Raw genomic sequence first — 15,916 nt, 5'->3', positions numbered from 1 at the left:
ATTCAAAATGAACACATTAGCGAGATGCAGCTAACATGGCCAAATTTGAAAGCAGTACTGAGTTCACAAGGGAGACAGATGCATTAACTAAGAGAATGGGTCCAAACAAATACCCTTCTTTCTCAAAGGTTTCTAATGACAAATAATGTTTTGTATTAAGGATACACTATCTGGAATCAAACCATCTTTTGCTGGGCAAGGTTAAAATAAAAGAACCTTAAAAAAAGAGGACACGTGAAAGAGACGATAGCATAGAAGGTGATATTTTCTTAGTGGCATAATTGTGTGTCAGTTCTCTTACAGTGTGTGAATATTTCAAAGCACGCTTTACCTGGCCTTGCTGGCACAATGCACATTCAAGGTCTGCTATTCTGGTCTGGTAACGAATGAGTTCTGCTTGCAGTTGTTCTCTAGTCTGATAAAATGAAAAACAAATACAATAAAACATGCTGTATTGTTAGAAAACAACAGACTTAGTGCATCTATCATTTCTGAAGGATTCTATATACAGTAAATGTTTGAAAGTGTGAGTGATTGCTGGATATACTGAAGATACACATGTTAAATTGCAATGCATTTCATGAGAAACCTTTCTCTACACTCTGTCATTGAATCATCTGTAATGTAGCTCCATCCTGTATTTGCAGCTCTGCAGAGATTCTGGGAGACACAGATCACAGTAAAAACACAACTTCCTGTCTTCAGGAACCCGCAGCAGCCTGTTCTGTTCAATAAATGATGTTGGACCACAGTCAAATTTGATTTACGCTCTGTCACAAATAATCTACTGAAGAATTAAGGTTGACGTCTGTTTCTCTCTTTGTTTGTTTGTTTTTTCCCCCTGTAGTTTGATGTTAGCACATGTCGGCGTACCTTCACTTCTCTCTCGGCATCAAACGTTCCTCCAACTTGCTCCTGCAGGAGTGCGTAGGCCCGCTGGAGAGCCTGGTACTCCATGGTCAGCTGGCGAAACCTCAGCTCCGTCTCCTCCTTGATCATCCCCTGCAGCGTCAGATACACAGAGATGCACAGATGCACAGGCCCATAAACAGAGACACATACTCAAACACACGTTATTCACATGCAGATGCACAGACACAAAAAGAGGCATGCAGCCACGCACAGACGCATACACACATATGCCGAATTTGTACAGACACAGAGACAGACATACAAACACACAAATGCACAGACACAAACATACAAAGAGACAGAGACACAGCGATATACTTTACTGTTAGTTGTTTGGAATAATCACAATCTATATTTTATACAAATAACATGCACAGTAACACTTCAGGGATCTACAAATACCTGTACCATAACTACTTTGCAGCTGATTTAATGGAGTCTTTATTGCCGTTCTAATACTAAGGGAGATACGTATGTACTTACATCTTCCAGGTCATCGTCTGGTGTGCAGGGCGTCCTGTCTGTGTGGTAGGAGATAGAGGACCCATCGGAATCCAGAGAAGCTTCTTCATCGTACCCAAAGAATGTCTCCACGACCGGCTTCTGGGCAACAGGAAGAGGTCAGTTTCCTTGCCTTGATGATGCAAGTGTACAGGTTAGCACTTTCCGAATACTGAAAACCTGGTTTTGCCTGTTTTTTTCTGATACATATACTGTATTAATGACTGCAAGGTGGTTGTGAAATTCAGTTAGGCTGTTAGGATGTTGTCCCTCAGGGTGAATAGATCATCATATACTGCGTTGCTATAGAAAATGAGAACGTGATCACAACTAACCTACCATGTTAAGTAAAAAAGTAATAATCATCCAGTGCTTGTGGACAAACAGGGAAGGAGATGCAGTGTGATAATGAAGGTTATGAGGAAAGGCTTTCCTCAATGCGCATTTGGGTTTGGGAGCCATATTGCTCTCATGATTACCTTACAGGGCTTGATCATCCTCTTCCTCTGTCGCCTGTAGCGCAGAAGCATGTCCCGTTCCTGAAACAGAACCACGCCCACATTAGAGCCATGCTGCTCGTCGACAACATAGATTCTCTACAGAGACCAGATAGTTAACTATGCATTCCTCTCTACTTCATTTTACTGTAGGTCATTGGACTTGAAAACCAGAGTTTCTGGTGCGCTATTGCTGTTTTTGCACACTCAGGAAGAGGCATGCCAAAGGACAGAAAAATGCCTTCGGTACTTGTATTGTCCTTGACCATGCCTCTTAATGAATATTCATGAGATTCATCAAAATTCCAGCTTCAGTTATAGAGAGAAAACTTTCAATGTTTAGAATATAGAGCTAACCAACTGGTGAGGCTATAGAATCTTTGTCAACATTACGTATACAACGTTATATATTGGTGGCATAGTAGTATTTGTTTACATTTACATATCCCACCTTAAAGCAGCCATGGCAGTACTTTTTAAGGCAAGGTTTACAATTGACTCAGTTGAATGTGGAGCACTGTAACAAGGCCTTTTTGATAGCATAATTAGCGTAAGAAACCCATTCCATCAAACATTCCCGCTGTAAGGATAAAATTAGCTTTTTGTTCTGGTAAATTCCCAACGACACAGGGAAAGTTATGACCATGTCAAACTACAGTAAATATATGCTAACTACTTCACACTCAATGGCATTGAAAATGTATAAACTAAAATTTGAATGCTAATAGGGTTTAGGAGATGCACTCAGGTTTACTGATTTAATTATCAGGTTTAAAAATGGACACTTATTCCCCTGCTCTCAACTTACTTGTGAAACTGTGAAGTACCAACGCAAAATGTATTCACATTCAATGTTTCTGCTTTAATTTCTTTAAAATTAGTTGTGAAATTGGAACATTAATTTTCAATATTTACTTACAATAACAGTTTTCACATATCCAGCTGTCTCCAGTGCCTAAAAAACAAAAGATGAAATTATTCAGATAAAATATCCTTTTCATTAATTTTGTATTTATATCGCAGCATATCTTGTGTCATTTTATATACATAAAGAGCACATTTAAATCTTGTGTATTTTGTACTCAAGTGCAATTCCTTTGAGGCAGAAAATTAAATGTAGAATCATTGCAAAGAAAACAACATTGAAGGCCACTACATGTAGAACATTTTGTGCATTTTTTCCAACTGAGTCACTGGATGAAGGCACATTTTTGATAAAGGCAAAACTGTAATTTCCTTAATAGAAACGTATGTCTTGAATCTTGAATAACATGATCACAAATAACATTCAGAAAGCTATTTTTTTAAATTCTAAATATACTTATTCCCCACAATTCTCCCCAATTTTTAATTCTTGATTTTAAATATAGGCCGGCCCCATCACTTCAACTCCCACCATTGTTTTGGGAGTTTCCACTGTTTTAGTCCAAACATATCAAATTATGTGACTGCACAAAGAAAGTAGCTCTCTGTAATTTCTACTAAAACAGCAGGATAAATCCATGAGATCTGAACCTAACATAGTTTTTTTCCCTCCCTGGATTCCTGAATGTTTCATTATGACAGTTCTTTTTCCAGGCCTTGAGGTCAGAAGGTGAGGGTGATGCACTGGCTAATGAGGAATGCAGGTGGGAAGAACAGGCACAGGGGGGCTGTCTCATTGGATGCACGGTACCTTCGACAGCTCATCAATAATGTTCTGCTGCTCCAGCACCTGCAGTCTGAGGAACTCGATCTCCCTCTCCTCCTGGGTTTGGTCCAGGTCGTTCAGAGAGCTTGGGCGCCGTATGGTTCCTACTTTTTCTCTCTGCGGAGGCAGTTAAAAGGTCAACCGCACTTCGGAATGACGAGTGACATTCCGGGAACATATCTGGGAATACTGAAGTAAATCAGTGAGTGTAGCCTATGATTCAATACCTGCCATGCCGCTTACTTGGCAGTTTTGAAACGTGTCCTCTGTGATTGTGAACGGAATTCATTTTATTCGACGTCGCTCAGGTACAGAGAGCCGGAAGGAGACGACTGAGGCATTAGCAAGCCAAGGCAGTGACACATGGATAAAGCACTTCATCTGCAAACCTGACAGGTACTGGGAACAGTTCTAACATTTGTGTCACTGAAGACCTTGATAACCCACACAGAGTCCTATGTGCAGGACTAACCTAACCTATAAAGAAAGCTTAGTTCTGTCTTCGAATGAAATCATTACATGTTTGACTATGCCGATCCCACACTATGATACAGTATGTTAATGAGGAATAGGTCAAAATATGAGATATTGTATTATTTTTTTTTGTTCTTTTTTTTGAAAAACCATTCATTCTGGGCCAGACAGTTTGACATGGCATCAAATTTTAACCAGAATCTGCCGACATACCCCCACCCCCCTGAATATAAATCAGTGTGTTACGACAGTATATGGCAGCTGGTGAACAGTGTACCATTTCAATGTTCTCTTGGGTGAGGAACCTCAGCTTGTTCTCCATACGTTTGTAGGCATGAAGCAGCTCCTCGTTCTTACGACTTAGTCTTTTGTTCTTGTCCATGAGAGGCTTGTACTGACTCTCAGCTTCTCGAAGGCGCTTGAGCTGCAGATACACACACACACACACACACACACGCACACATGCACGCACGCACGCACGCACACACACACACACATGCACAGGGCTCAGAAAGACAGGTCATAACAATAGATACTATCACCGACCCAAAACCACCTGTTGTAATCTCTGTGGATCCTACACCACACTCATGTCACTTGCTGCACTCTCTGAGATTGACTTGTCACTCATCTGACTGGGGGAGCCAAGATAAGGGCTCACTATCACCATCATCTTCTGTAGAAAATCCCCACCATCTTTTGTGGAGATGAAACCACTCACCGTGACTGCTTTTCGGCAGTGAGCCAGCAAGCACATGGCCACAGTTTCAAAAGCAAAGAAGGTACAATTTTCAGAGCCATCTGTTTCCTGAGGCACCAGTTCCTGAAATTACCAAGAACTTGCAGCCAAATTTAAACAAATTTGTGTGGCATAATGAATGGGACCTGGCCTGCAATCAAATATTATGTACATCTGTAAGATACTACTGGTTTGATGGTATCATTACTGATGTCTAGCTCTTGGGTTAGTTTGATGCCCATGTTAAACACACCCACTGTAAATCACTTTGGTTTTGGCATTGTCTGTTAAATGACCTAATCTGTACCTTGTAATTATACACAAATTGTAAGTTGTACATCCTTGAACACAGCATTCAACATTAACTACTTTAGCAATCATCCATCTGTATAAATGTATAATTAATTGATAAAAGGTGTCTATTAAATAATAATAATAATAATAATAATAATAATCTCCCCAAATATCCTCTTCATAAAAAAATTAATAAAATAAAATTAGGTCCTTTACATTTTGGCTTCAAGACTACATTTGTCCGTATATTCAACTGAAATTCCAAAAAGCAATGGATCTATTAGGTCATACAACAATGGCTATTAATTTGGCTGCTCAAGGTATATGCAGCACAGAACTGTACAGGTTTACAATTCATCATTTCATTTCATCACTTGTGATCTGCAGGGAAATATGATAAATCAATCAATGTTGACAGAGAAATTGTGACTGTTTCTGGGATAGTTTCCACCCCACTAATGTCATATTGTGCTTAGGTTGACAGGAATATGTAAAAAAACGGAATGCTGTATCTTGTGCCTCTGAAAGTCAGCATAACTCTCTTATTGCTTCATTGCAGTGAGAAATGTGAGCACTCAGCACATGTTGGGATGGATGGCGTCTTGGCTTTCACCGAATGTTGCTTTCACAGTGATCTGCAGGACAGCTGATTTGCAACATTATTTCACAATAGCACACTTTAACATGTTTTCAGTAGCTCTCCAACTAGGGTGACCAATCTCCCTGGAGGAACTTGTGCACATAATGCCAAGAAAACCTACAATAATGGCAATTACAGCCTGAAATATGATATGACAGAAATAAGGAATAAATTAAGATTTTCTCAAAAGTCAGGCGCGTGATATGGGGGTGACATATGGGGACGTCCCAGGAAAAACGGGACATCTAGTCACCCAATCCCCAAAAGAAATGAAAGGATTTATGGAATACAATGTATTCTATCACAGCGAGAAAGCAATTTTTATGCATGGGTTAGCCAAGGTCAGAGAGGAATTATAGTGCATAATTCAATACCAGTTACATAATTAATATAAATGAAGTGCAATGTTGATTAAATTCAGGCCACAGACCCTACCATAGAAGTTAGCTTTCTGACTCACCAGCTCGTTGCGTTCTTCCGAAAGCAGAGCATTGCGGTCCTCCAGCTTGCGGATGATTGCGCTCAATTCGGCGATCTTAAGTTGGAAGCGTCTCGCATCTTTTTCATCCAGCTGCTGTTCCTGAAACCAAGACCAACTGCAAATAACTGAACTCCAACCCCACACGTCATCACCAAGTCCCGGGAAGACCCTGACTCAGACCGTGACACAGAGTTCCACAAAGACTGTCGACTTTAGAACACCACAGGAGCTGATCTCAAATTGATGCAAATGATCATCACAATGTGATTTATTTACTCTGAAAGTGAATGGAAATGAACTGAACGACACTCAGGGAATTCATAACATAACACAGCCCCAACTCGCCATTTAAATGAAATAACTACTTATCTGTAGTGTTTTTCAATGCATTCAATTTATCAACACCAAATGTTATCAGCGCAATTTAACTTTCTTTTTTTCTTTTTCTTTTTTTTTTACACACATACTAGCACAACTGTCAGACTAATACATGTATTTAAATTTGAGAGTGCTTAATATAGTGGCCTTTGTGTTCATGCCTGGAAGTGTGTCTGTGTGTGTGTGTGTGTGTGCGTGACCGTGCATGTTGATTTTGCGGTTTTATACATTTGTATATAGTTTAAGCACAAAGACACATGTAACAGGGGAGTGAGGTGGTGTCTCATGAATTGACAGAATAACACTGAGAAACATTGAATTCAGTATTCCCAAAAAATCTCATTTAATTTATCAAATCCAAAATGTGCTATTTATGTGAATAGTTAGTTCACTTTCTGTTCTTTTTTTAGTTTTATTGCATGTTTTCAGTCCACCCAGATCATGGTCTAAAGCAGGAAAAGACACTTCAAGTAACTCTATTGCAGCTAGTATGGTACTATTATGCCTCCATGGGGTGTATGAAAGTTTATTACCTGATTATTCTTTAAAAAAGTAATATGTTTAATATTATTTTTGATTGAAATTATTCCCATGGCACATGTAACCTGAAACTACTGCACTCAAGGAAAGAAGTTATGACACATTTTAAAAATTGATATCTATGTTTATTATAGTGAATACATGCCATAAAATTAATCCCACAACTGCTGGAAACATAATGTTGCTGTAAAAGTGACTTTTATTTTCTTGCTTTAGTACCCAAACCCCCCAAATGCTCCCATATCTGCCACTGTAAAGTGGTCAGGTCATTAGAAACTTCTCTAAATATCTAAAATGGCCTTCATTGCACACAAAAACTGTCTGGACCAATCAAAAACATCAAAACTGAAGTATTGTCATAAAAATTCAGGAAGTGAACTAACCCTTATTTGGAATATAGACAACATACACTTCCCTGTATCATGAAAATGAAGTCATGGGTCACATAAAAATCATAAAATTAAAGAGCACGTAACATAAGAGAAAACAATAAAAATAAAAATACAAAGACACAGCGAGAATTCCTTATTCAATGGGTGCAGGAGACGTTTTTAACAACCGTCATGATATCCTAAATTTTTTTCAGAATCAAATTAATTCAGTTACAATGTGTAACTCTTTTGAAATTATTTCCAATGAGCCACATACTTAAACATTAACGTAAACTCTAAAAAATGAGTAAAAAAATGAGTAAGCAAAAAAGCATTAAGGCACATTTTACTCAAAGAAAAAAAAAACAGAAATGCAACAGCGGCAGCCGACAGCTTTTACTGAAGAGTTATGTAAGTGTTAGTTGTCCTTAGAAACAACAATTTGTTCATGTAGTTTGATCATTAAGTGACCTCAAGCTATCGTCTCACTGTTAAAGCAATGCGATAACAAGAAATATGTCACTTTCTTCAGGCCACATTATTATTATTTTTTTAATCAGAACAGCAGTAAATCATGTGAAATTCTTCTCGCCAGGAGTGAAGAATTTTAATTTTATTTTAATATGATAAAGAGGATGCTTTACTTTGATTTATTTATTTATTTTTCATTTAAATGGCCAAGAAGAAGTGACAAAATGGTGTATGTGATCTTAATGCATTTTAAGCTTTATAACAAGTTTTATCTAGTATTATTTTCCACCCTATAGGGGAAACATTAGGGACCATAGTGGGTTGCGCTGGCTTAGACAAGCAGTGGAAGTTTGTATTTGTCAAAAATACATTTGCAGTAAACACCACCAAACCAGTGACTGAGTTCAAGTGAGGGACAAATCAGATCTTTGCATCAATTATCTGGTCTTACAAGCCAGTAACCAGATAATAATTAAAAACAGTTCTAGGAAAGATCAGTTATGTCATACAGGTAGAAAATGGTTTCCTTCTGAATACCAAAGAAAGTACATTTTTAACCTCATGTATGGAGTACATTTATTATTCTAGATAGCAAAACTAAATAAGACCAAGCAAAGTCACTCAAGTGGCATACCAAAATGAATAATACCAGATATAATCACAAAGAATGAAAGAAAGAAAAAAGCTGGAATGCCATTTTAGCTTGGCTTGTCTTAAATCACAGATGGGAAGCTGGGTATGGCCCAGTAGACTACAGTACTGATCAAGCAGCAGCAGCAGCTATGAGCTCTGTGTGAAAGATAGATCAGGGGAAAAAAAAATAAATTGCTTACAGGGCTTCCTGAATGATCAGAGACGTCTCCTGCACCACTCGCATAAGGAGCCTCGCGTTTGGGGCTGGCCAGATGTCGCTCAGCCTCCCTGAACTGGACAAGCTGCTCATCTAGAGCCTCTTTCTGGAGCTGGAGCTTCTGAGTCTGCCCAGCTTGGACGCCCAGCTCCTTTTCCATCATGTAGACTGCTCTGTCTTTTACCTTAATCTCATCCATCTACAAGGAGAACAGAGCACAATGACACACACACACCACACACATACCACACACGCACGCACACGCGCTGTGCAGGTCGGTGGTCGCCATGGAAACCTTTCGTTGAAGCTGGTCCTAAGTCGCACCCACTCTAAATGGTGAAACTGACAGTAGGGGATTTGTCGGCTATGTTTTGATCTTGATATGAGTCAAAATAAATTCTGGCCAGTTGTTTGCAATGATAGGCCATTGTCAAAGTCAGTATTGCCTATAAAACCAGCGCTTAACCAATTTAAATTGTTAGCAGTTCTTCACTGCCAGTTATTTGTATAAGTTTATATTTTTTACATTTATCTTTGACACCCTTTGTATGTATTTTAATTTTATGAACTCTGACTGAATAAACAAAAATGGATGTATGACCACAGGGAACATACTTTAACATTTTCTAATTCCATATTTTACTCACATAGTCAAATATTTCCAAATGTTTCATATTTCACACAGTGAATCACAATAGAGTCATTAAATGTATGCGTGAAGGGAATACAGATTTCTGCCATCCTATCAAGAGCAGTTTCGCGTACAGAATGAAATCCTTTCAATTCATGTGCCATCCACCCACACAGATGGAACTTCTAATGCGGCTTCTTTGCTGGGAAGTGGCAACAACAGTACAACCATGAGAGCTTTTACAGGGTGAATTCAGCAAATGATAACAAATGTTTTCATCCCCCCTCGGCCTCACCCACACTTGGATCTGCGGTATGAAACTGATGGGACTACGAAATTTTGGAAATGCACAATTGCGCTCTATGCTTTTTGCTTTTGTTCAAAACTGCACATTTCTTGCCCTACATTTTCCAATAAATCAATGAGTAAATAAATAAATAAATAAATAAATAAATAAATGCATATAATAATAATAATAATAATAATAATAATAATAATCAGTGAGAAAATATATACATTTTAGTTACCTTTTTGTTACTTATATTTGACAAAGCAGCTCCTTTACCTTTGTGATCTTCACACAGGCTACAGCATGAGTCACCAGGGCGATCAATGACCAACAGATGAGTCTCACAGTGTCCTCAACTCCCCGTATTCCAAGTGTACTAAACTAGGTGATGCTCCCGATAACCCCATGAAAGGGAAGTTTCGGCAGAAGCAAACCTAACCTAACCCGTCACTGGCAGACGGCAGCGCTGTTCGATGCTCTGAGCTCCAGGTAGGTCCGGCCCGATTGGACACACACGGCGCGTGGCCAAGGGCGCTATCAACAACCCGCCCGTCATCGACGGACATGTCCACCGCCTCTCTCTCCCCTGGCATTAGCATTCTGCGGCGCATGACAGGCCGATCCCGAAATCGATCCCGCTGTCCTCTTGGCATGTGCGCACTCCTGATTTGCATGAGTATGACATGATGTATGGAAATGAGCCCGTGTAATTCACGTTTGATCGGTGCCCATAAACCCAATTTAATATTCCCTGCACATTTCCACCAGTAAAAAAAGAAAAATAATAATAATTGCCAGGACCTTTAAGATATTAACCACCTACGGGCTGCAATTACACTGGGATTTTAACCACGCTTGTGAATATCCTGCAACAGAAAAAATGCACGCAGAGTTTATGATACTTAGGCCTTAAACGACTTGGAATTGTCTAGCAGCAATAAATCATATGTAGATCAGATCATTTTATGGAAATGGTATGCAAATGAGCCCGTAAGCGATGGCAGGTAGTGAAATACACGTCTCAGTATATACTACCGCATAAACAGAGCAGCTGGTTTCACAACCCATAGATTCCACTCTGACCACTGGAACCTTGACTTCCGCTACTCTTAAAATACTGTAGCATTATTTATGGTATTTGACATTATTTATTTATGTCTGTACTGCCTCAGAGCGAAGATACATCCAGCATATCAGAAAACAAGGAGGAAACAAAAAGTGGGGTGCAAGACACAGGACTAGTCCATGTTGTGGGCATGAACAACTTACTTCGCCTTGTGTAACATATCAAGAAGCATCTTGTCATTAGAAGAAAATTCCCTCTGTAGGCCGTAATATGATTCATGATCTCTATGGACTGTAATATGATTCATGATTCAGTGTGCCCATTTTGGGCATGCAGTTCAGCGAATCTGGAGAGCTACACTATGCCCAGAGATGGTGACGCAGCTTTGGACAAGGGGACCGCCTGTCCACACCAGAGGGCCGGGAGGGGAAAGAAAGCAGGGTCTGCGTCCACAGAGCAGCCTCCCTCTTTGTCTAGGGCTCATCCATCACTCCAGGGCACCTCTACACAACGCTTAGAGGCGATGGCCTCATCTCCAGGTTGCCGCCGCACCGATTGCCATGGCGACCGGAGGCGTTCCTCTCAACTCTCTGCTGTACACTGAGCTTCGCTACCGATTCGTAGTAGACACCAGCTCCCTGCCTCCTACTCAGCTTCAATTTTGTGGATAATCCCTGGGCTCTTTCCAGAGGTGAGGTGCTGGCTTATCTAGTGACTGATGAAGTTGAGAACATAGTGCCCGTGGCAGGAACGCAAACTGGCCTCTGCACTATCGCTGAACCCACTCAATCCTGAATTAATGAGGAAAAGAAACTTTGCATTCTTCTTGCATTTTAAAAATTCAGATTTGTATGGTGAGCTGGCCTTTCATCTAGGAAGTACCAAGGTTCCAATGACAAAGGGGCATTGCTGTTGTTCCCTTAGGCAAAGAACTGAACCCAGCTTGCTTCAGTAAATATGCAGTATTACAACTAACTAGAATATCTAAAGTGGAATCGTATACATCAACCAGGACACTGGCATCTACTGTGCAATTAAATATGCACTGATATGGTATCCTGCTGCTATGAATGCTTGTTTCAAAGTGCAGTGTTTACTCGATGGTCAATTAATTCCTTACGTTTGACCTATTATCCTTTGCAAAAGTGAGCTTATGCATAACGTTATCATAAATCTGTATTTGAGGCTTTGGACAACTGGGTTGCAGAGAGATTCCTTCAATTCACATCATATGTAATTCATTGTGCTAAACGGTTCAACTAATCCTGTCACGGTTCCTGTCTTGAGCCGGTGTGCAGTTTCCTTTATCCTTCTCCAAACTGTTATAATGCTAAATAAACCAATGTGTGTCTGCAAGAATGTTTCAGTGGATCATTTATAATGGGAGAAATTGGGGTGAAACCAAAGCTAATTCCTTTACCTCGAGAAACATTTGGGGTCAAACACTGATCTAGACTCCTCTGGCATTTCCCCTGCAAATGCACTTGATTTAAATGAGTAGAAATCCAGCACTGGAAACCACTTACATGCCTTACATGCATGTGATGATGCAGTCAGCTGTCAATGCTGCAAACTAAGCCTGTGCAGTTCTGTTAGATGCGCAGTCAGTTGAAACACAGTGCTGTGCTGTTTCTCTGTCAGAATTGGTGGGAGGATTGGGCGGGGGGCATTATTTACATAAATTAGGAGTGTAACAGAGTCCTGCCTGAACGTAAATCAAACGGGGGGACCACAGAGAGGGCTAACGGTGTTGTGTGTTTAGAATGGTGCCTCCTGTTGGTAGAATCTTTTTGAATATTGGCAGTAAATGATACAACTATGCTATTAATAAAAAAAGAAAGAAATAGAATAAATGCATAATTATAATTACTATGATATGAAACAGCATCTAATTACAGTTACTTGAATTTGAGGAATTACAGGAATTTGAACAAGATTTCTCATGGCATTGCCACTGTCCAAACAATGATGACGATGATGATGATGATGATTATTATTATTATTATTATTATTATTTTGTTTATTGAATACATTTTTTTTTGTGAAATGCACTATAATACATCAAGGCTTTCTGAGCAGATGTATACAGTACTTCAATAGTCTCCAGATCATTCAGGCTTTAGTCATGCTCAGCACTACATTTTATTAAATGCAGGCATTCATGCCCCAGAGAAGAGATGCATCTCAAAGAGGCTCTTCTATTTATGCCCTTCAGCAGAGAGCATCATGAGAATTGAGAAGTTCCCATATCAGGCTATTAGGCAGCTAGCTCTTACAGCAAGGTAATGAACATAAAACAAGGTGGCCATTTTAAAAGAAAATTTTATGAACAAACATAAAAGTGAACATTAGTCAGATCAATAAGATCATAATTCTGTTACCCAGATAATGATATGGCTCTTGTTAATTCAGGTATTTTGCTGCCCCGGCACATATGACAATAAACAACTAATATTAATTCAACTTTTTGTGAGGATAGATGATGAATCACAGTGGCAAGGTAACAAGAAAAAGAGAAAGAGAGAGAAAGAGAGAGAGAGAATTGTGTTTTATTTGTGAATTAAGGAAGGAAGGATGGAAAAAAGGAAGGACAGAAGGTAGGAAGGATGGGAGGAAGGAAAGAAAGAAGGAAGGAAGGAAGGAAGTGAGATGGGGGACATGAAAATATCTGGGATTCTGTCTCTCACAGGCAGTAGGTAGTAGGTCTAGGCTGGTGAGAAAGAATATGCCTTTTAATAGACCCCATAGGCTAACTATATCCAGCATTTCATTGAACACTTTCATGGGTATAATGAAATCTGAATGTTCAGACACGTGCAATAAACTTATTATATTGCATTCATGTAATCACCTCCATTTGGCATGTTAGTGGACATCATCCCATAATGAATGTTTGCTCAAATGAACCTCAAGGCCCAACGTAGTTCCTATTGATCATTTTAATGGATTTTGACAGCTAAGAACCTGAGAAGCCTTGTATCACCGTCTAACTGCTGTAATGGATGTTTAATGAACTGTAGATGCAATTAGGAGGCCATCAAGTTCCCAGTGTCTATAAGGAAGAAAACATTATTGCGGTCCATTGTACCCATGAAATATGTATTGTAGTCTTTAGTTAACGACTCTTTGAGATTTTTTAGCAATGGCTAATGTATATATGGGTCTCATTTCTACTTAAAAAAGATTTGTGTAAGCTTGGAAACTGTCAATTCTCCATTGAGTGAAACCTGAAACCTTTGAGACTGCCTTGCATTGGATTTTCACACACTGTAATATGTCACAATCGCAGACGGCTCACTTAGTCTGCACGTTCTGTTGATATGGCGACACGCCCCATACAGTGAGACTAACGCTGTCCAGTGACACGAGAAGGTGGCCTCAGAAATCCAGTTCACGTCGATTCATTTTAAATTCATCATACTAGAATGACACGAGATATAGATTTTCTCTAATGACCCCAGATTAACATACAGCTCAATTTACAACACAACTGACAATGGCGGAAAAAAATGGAATGCTGTAATATAAATAAGTCGGACAAGCTCGATAATGTTCGCATATCAGACTGTAGACCTCTCACACAATAATTTAATTGCATCTCAATATACAAGTAAGATGCAAGTACAGATGTTCAGTAATGACCCCAACACACATATGTACATAAACGCGTGCTGTATGTATATATGTACGTAGCACAGTAATGAACACAATTAAAATGAGCAGCAAATTACAAAATATTACAGAAGTACAGAAAGGAGACACATACCAGCCTGCGGATCTCCCTCTCGCACTCCTTCTTGATGCGGTTGATCTCCTCCTGGTGCAAGTGGTTGACGCTGCGGATCTCGGCCGCCTTGATCTTGTCGGCCTGCACCGCCAGGGTCAGGGCCTCCTCCATTTGCCGCTTGACGCCCTTCAGCTCGTAGATCTCCTGCTGCATGCGGGTCTTCTCCGTCTCAAACCCGCGCCGGGCCTCCTCCTTGGCCTCGGCGAAGAGCGCCGTCTTGACCTTGTCGGCGGAGCCGTCGCGGAGGACGTTGACCAGCGCCTGGAGCCGCTGGATCTCGTTGTCCTTGATTTTGATGACCCGCAGCAGCTCGGACTCGTGCTGCCGCAGGAGCGTCTCGCGGACGCAGTGCACCTCCTTCATCTTCTCCTCGTGGAGCTTGGCCTTCAGCTCCGTCACCACCACCGTCGACTTGTGCTGCTCGTGCCTCAGCTCCTGCGACTTCTCCCGCTCGAGCTTGCTGATCTGCGGGGTGGGGTAGGGGGGGGTGGTGGGGGGGGGGGCAAGAGCAGGGGAAAGGTCTCAATCGCGGCGTGGTCTCAATGCTCAACGGCCCCGCCCACGCCCTCCTAATCAAATCAAATCAAGTCACTTCAAATCAAATAACGTTTCAGTTTCATTACAGACTGTCACTTCCTTCCATGCCCACCAGTCCCTGATGACTCAGTTTTTGGAATGCAGCCCTCACTGCCTCTCTTCTCTCCATTGCATGCATACTCATGTTTTATTTACTATCCGGTATCTTATACGTACTGTATATCGTATTTATTTAATTATTTTTTTGTTGGGGGATATGTCACACACAAGCAGTCTGAGATGCGCTGGAATTCAGGCCAAATTCTTGTCAAATCCGATAATAATGACAGCGCAACAGTAACGCTGGCTGTCGTCAGTCTGGTGAAGTATATTCAAGGGTATCGAGTGCTCTTTGCGCCATTACAATAACAACCAACGTTTATGCCGGAGGGCGACTCAGAGCAGGACAACTGTTAATGTGACAACAAGGCGCGAGCCAATCTGCTCCCTGCATGGCTGCAGGACCCAGAGGGACAGAAGAACTAAAAATAGCTCAGGCAAAAGTAGCACACATTCTGACACACTCTCTGTAATTATGGTTCTACTCAGATAGGTGGAAGATTTTGACTATTACACCAAATTAACTGTAATACCCTTTGCAAACCTGGAAATACTGAATTTCAAAGTATTGTTGTTTGACACAGATGTCATCTATGAAGGATGATGAAACATAAGACAGATTTTGAACAAAATGCACATAGTCTCAGCATATAAAACTGCTATTGTGAA

General features: G+C 40.4%; 1 protein-coding gene across 10 annotated transcripts in view; it reads right to left on the bottom strand.

The window, feature by feature from the left end:
• LOC118220617 (janus kinase and microtubule-interacting protein 3-like) overlaps positions 1 to 15,916 on the bottom strand; it is a 44,315-nt gene that overhangs the window by 10,631 nt on the left and 17,768 nt on the right. For 4 of the 10 annotated variants that reach the window (XM_035404593.1, XM_035404591.1, XM_035404595.1 and 1 more), the window contains 10 exons: positions 14,591 to 15,076; positions 8,822 to 9,037; positions 6,208 to 6,327; positions 4,352 to 4,498; positions 3,586 to 3,717; positions 2,830 to 2,865; positions 1,893 to 1,952; positions 1,396 to 1,515; positions 874 to 1,002; positions 332 to 415 (listed from right to left, as the gene is read on the bottom strand). In XM_035404593.1, the coding sequence (XP_035260484.1) occupies positions 332 to 415; positions 874 to 1,002; positions 1,396 to 1,515; positions 1,893 to 1,952; positions 2,830 to 2,865; positions 3,586 to 3,717; positions 4,352 to 4,498; positions 6,208 to 6,327; positions 8,822 to 9,037; positions 14,591 to 15,076 (1,530 nt within the window). The remainder of the gene's footprint in view (positions 1 to 331; positions 416 to 873; positions 1,003 to 1,395; positions 1,516 to 1,892; positions 1,953 to 2,829; positions 2,866 to 3,585; positions 3,718 to 4,351; positions 4,499 to 6,207; positions 6,328 to 8,821; positions 9,038 to 14,590; positions 15,077 to 15,916) is intronic. The other 6 variants (XM_035404596.1, XM_035404600.1, XM_035404598.1 and 3 more) reach the window with 4 other exon arrangements.

This window comes from Anguilla anguilla, chromosome 2 (genome assembly GCF_013347855.1).
Source record: "Anguilla anguilla isolate fAngAng1 chromosome 2, fAngAng1.pri, whole genome shotgun sequence".
In the NCBI taxonomy this organism is placed as follows: Eukaryota; Metazoa; Chordata; class Actinopteri; order Anguilliformes; family Anguillidae; genus Anguilla; species Anguilla anguilla.
This window is presented reverse-complemented; position numbering and strand designations above follow the sequence as displayed.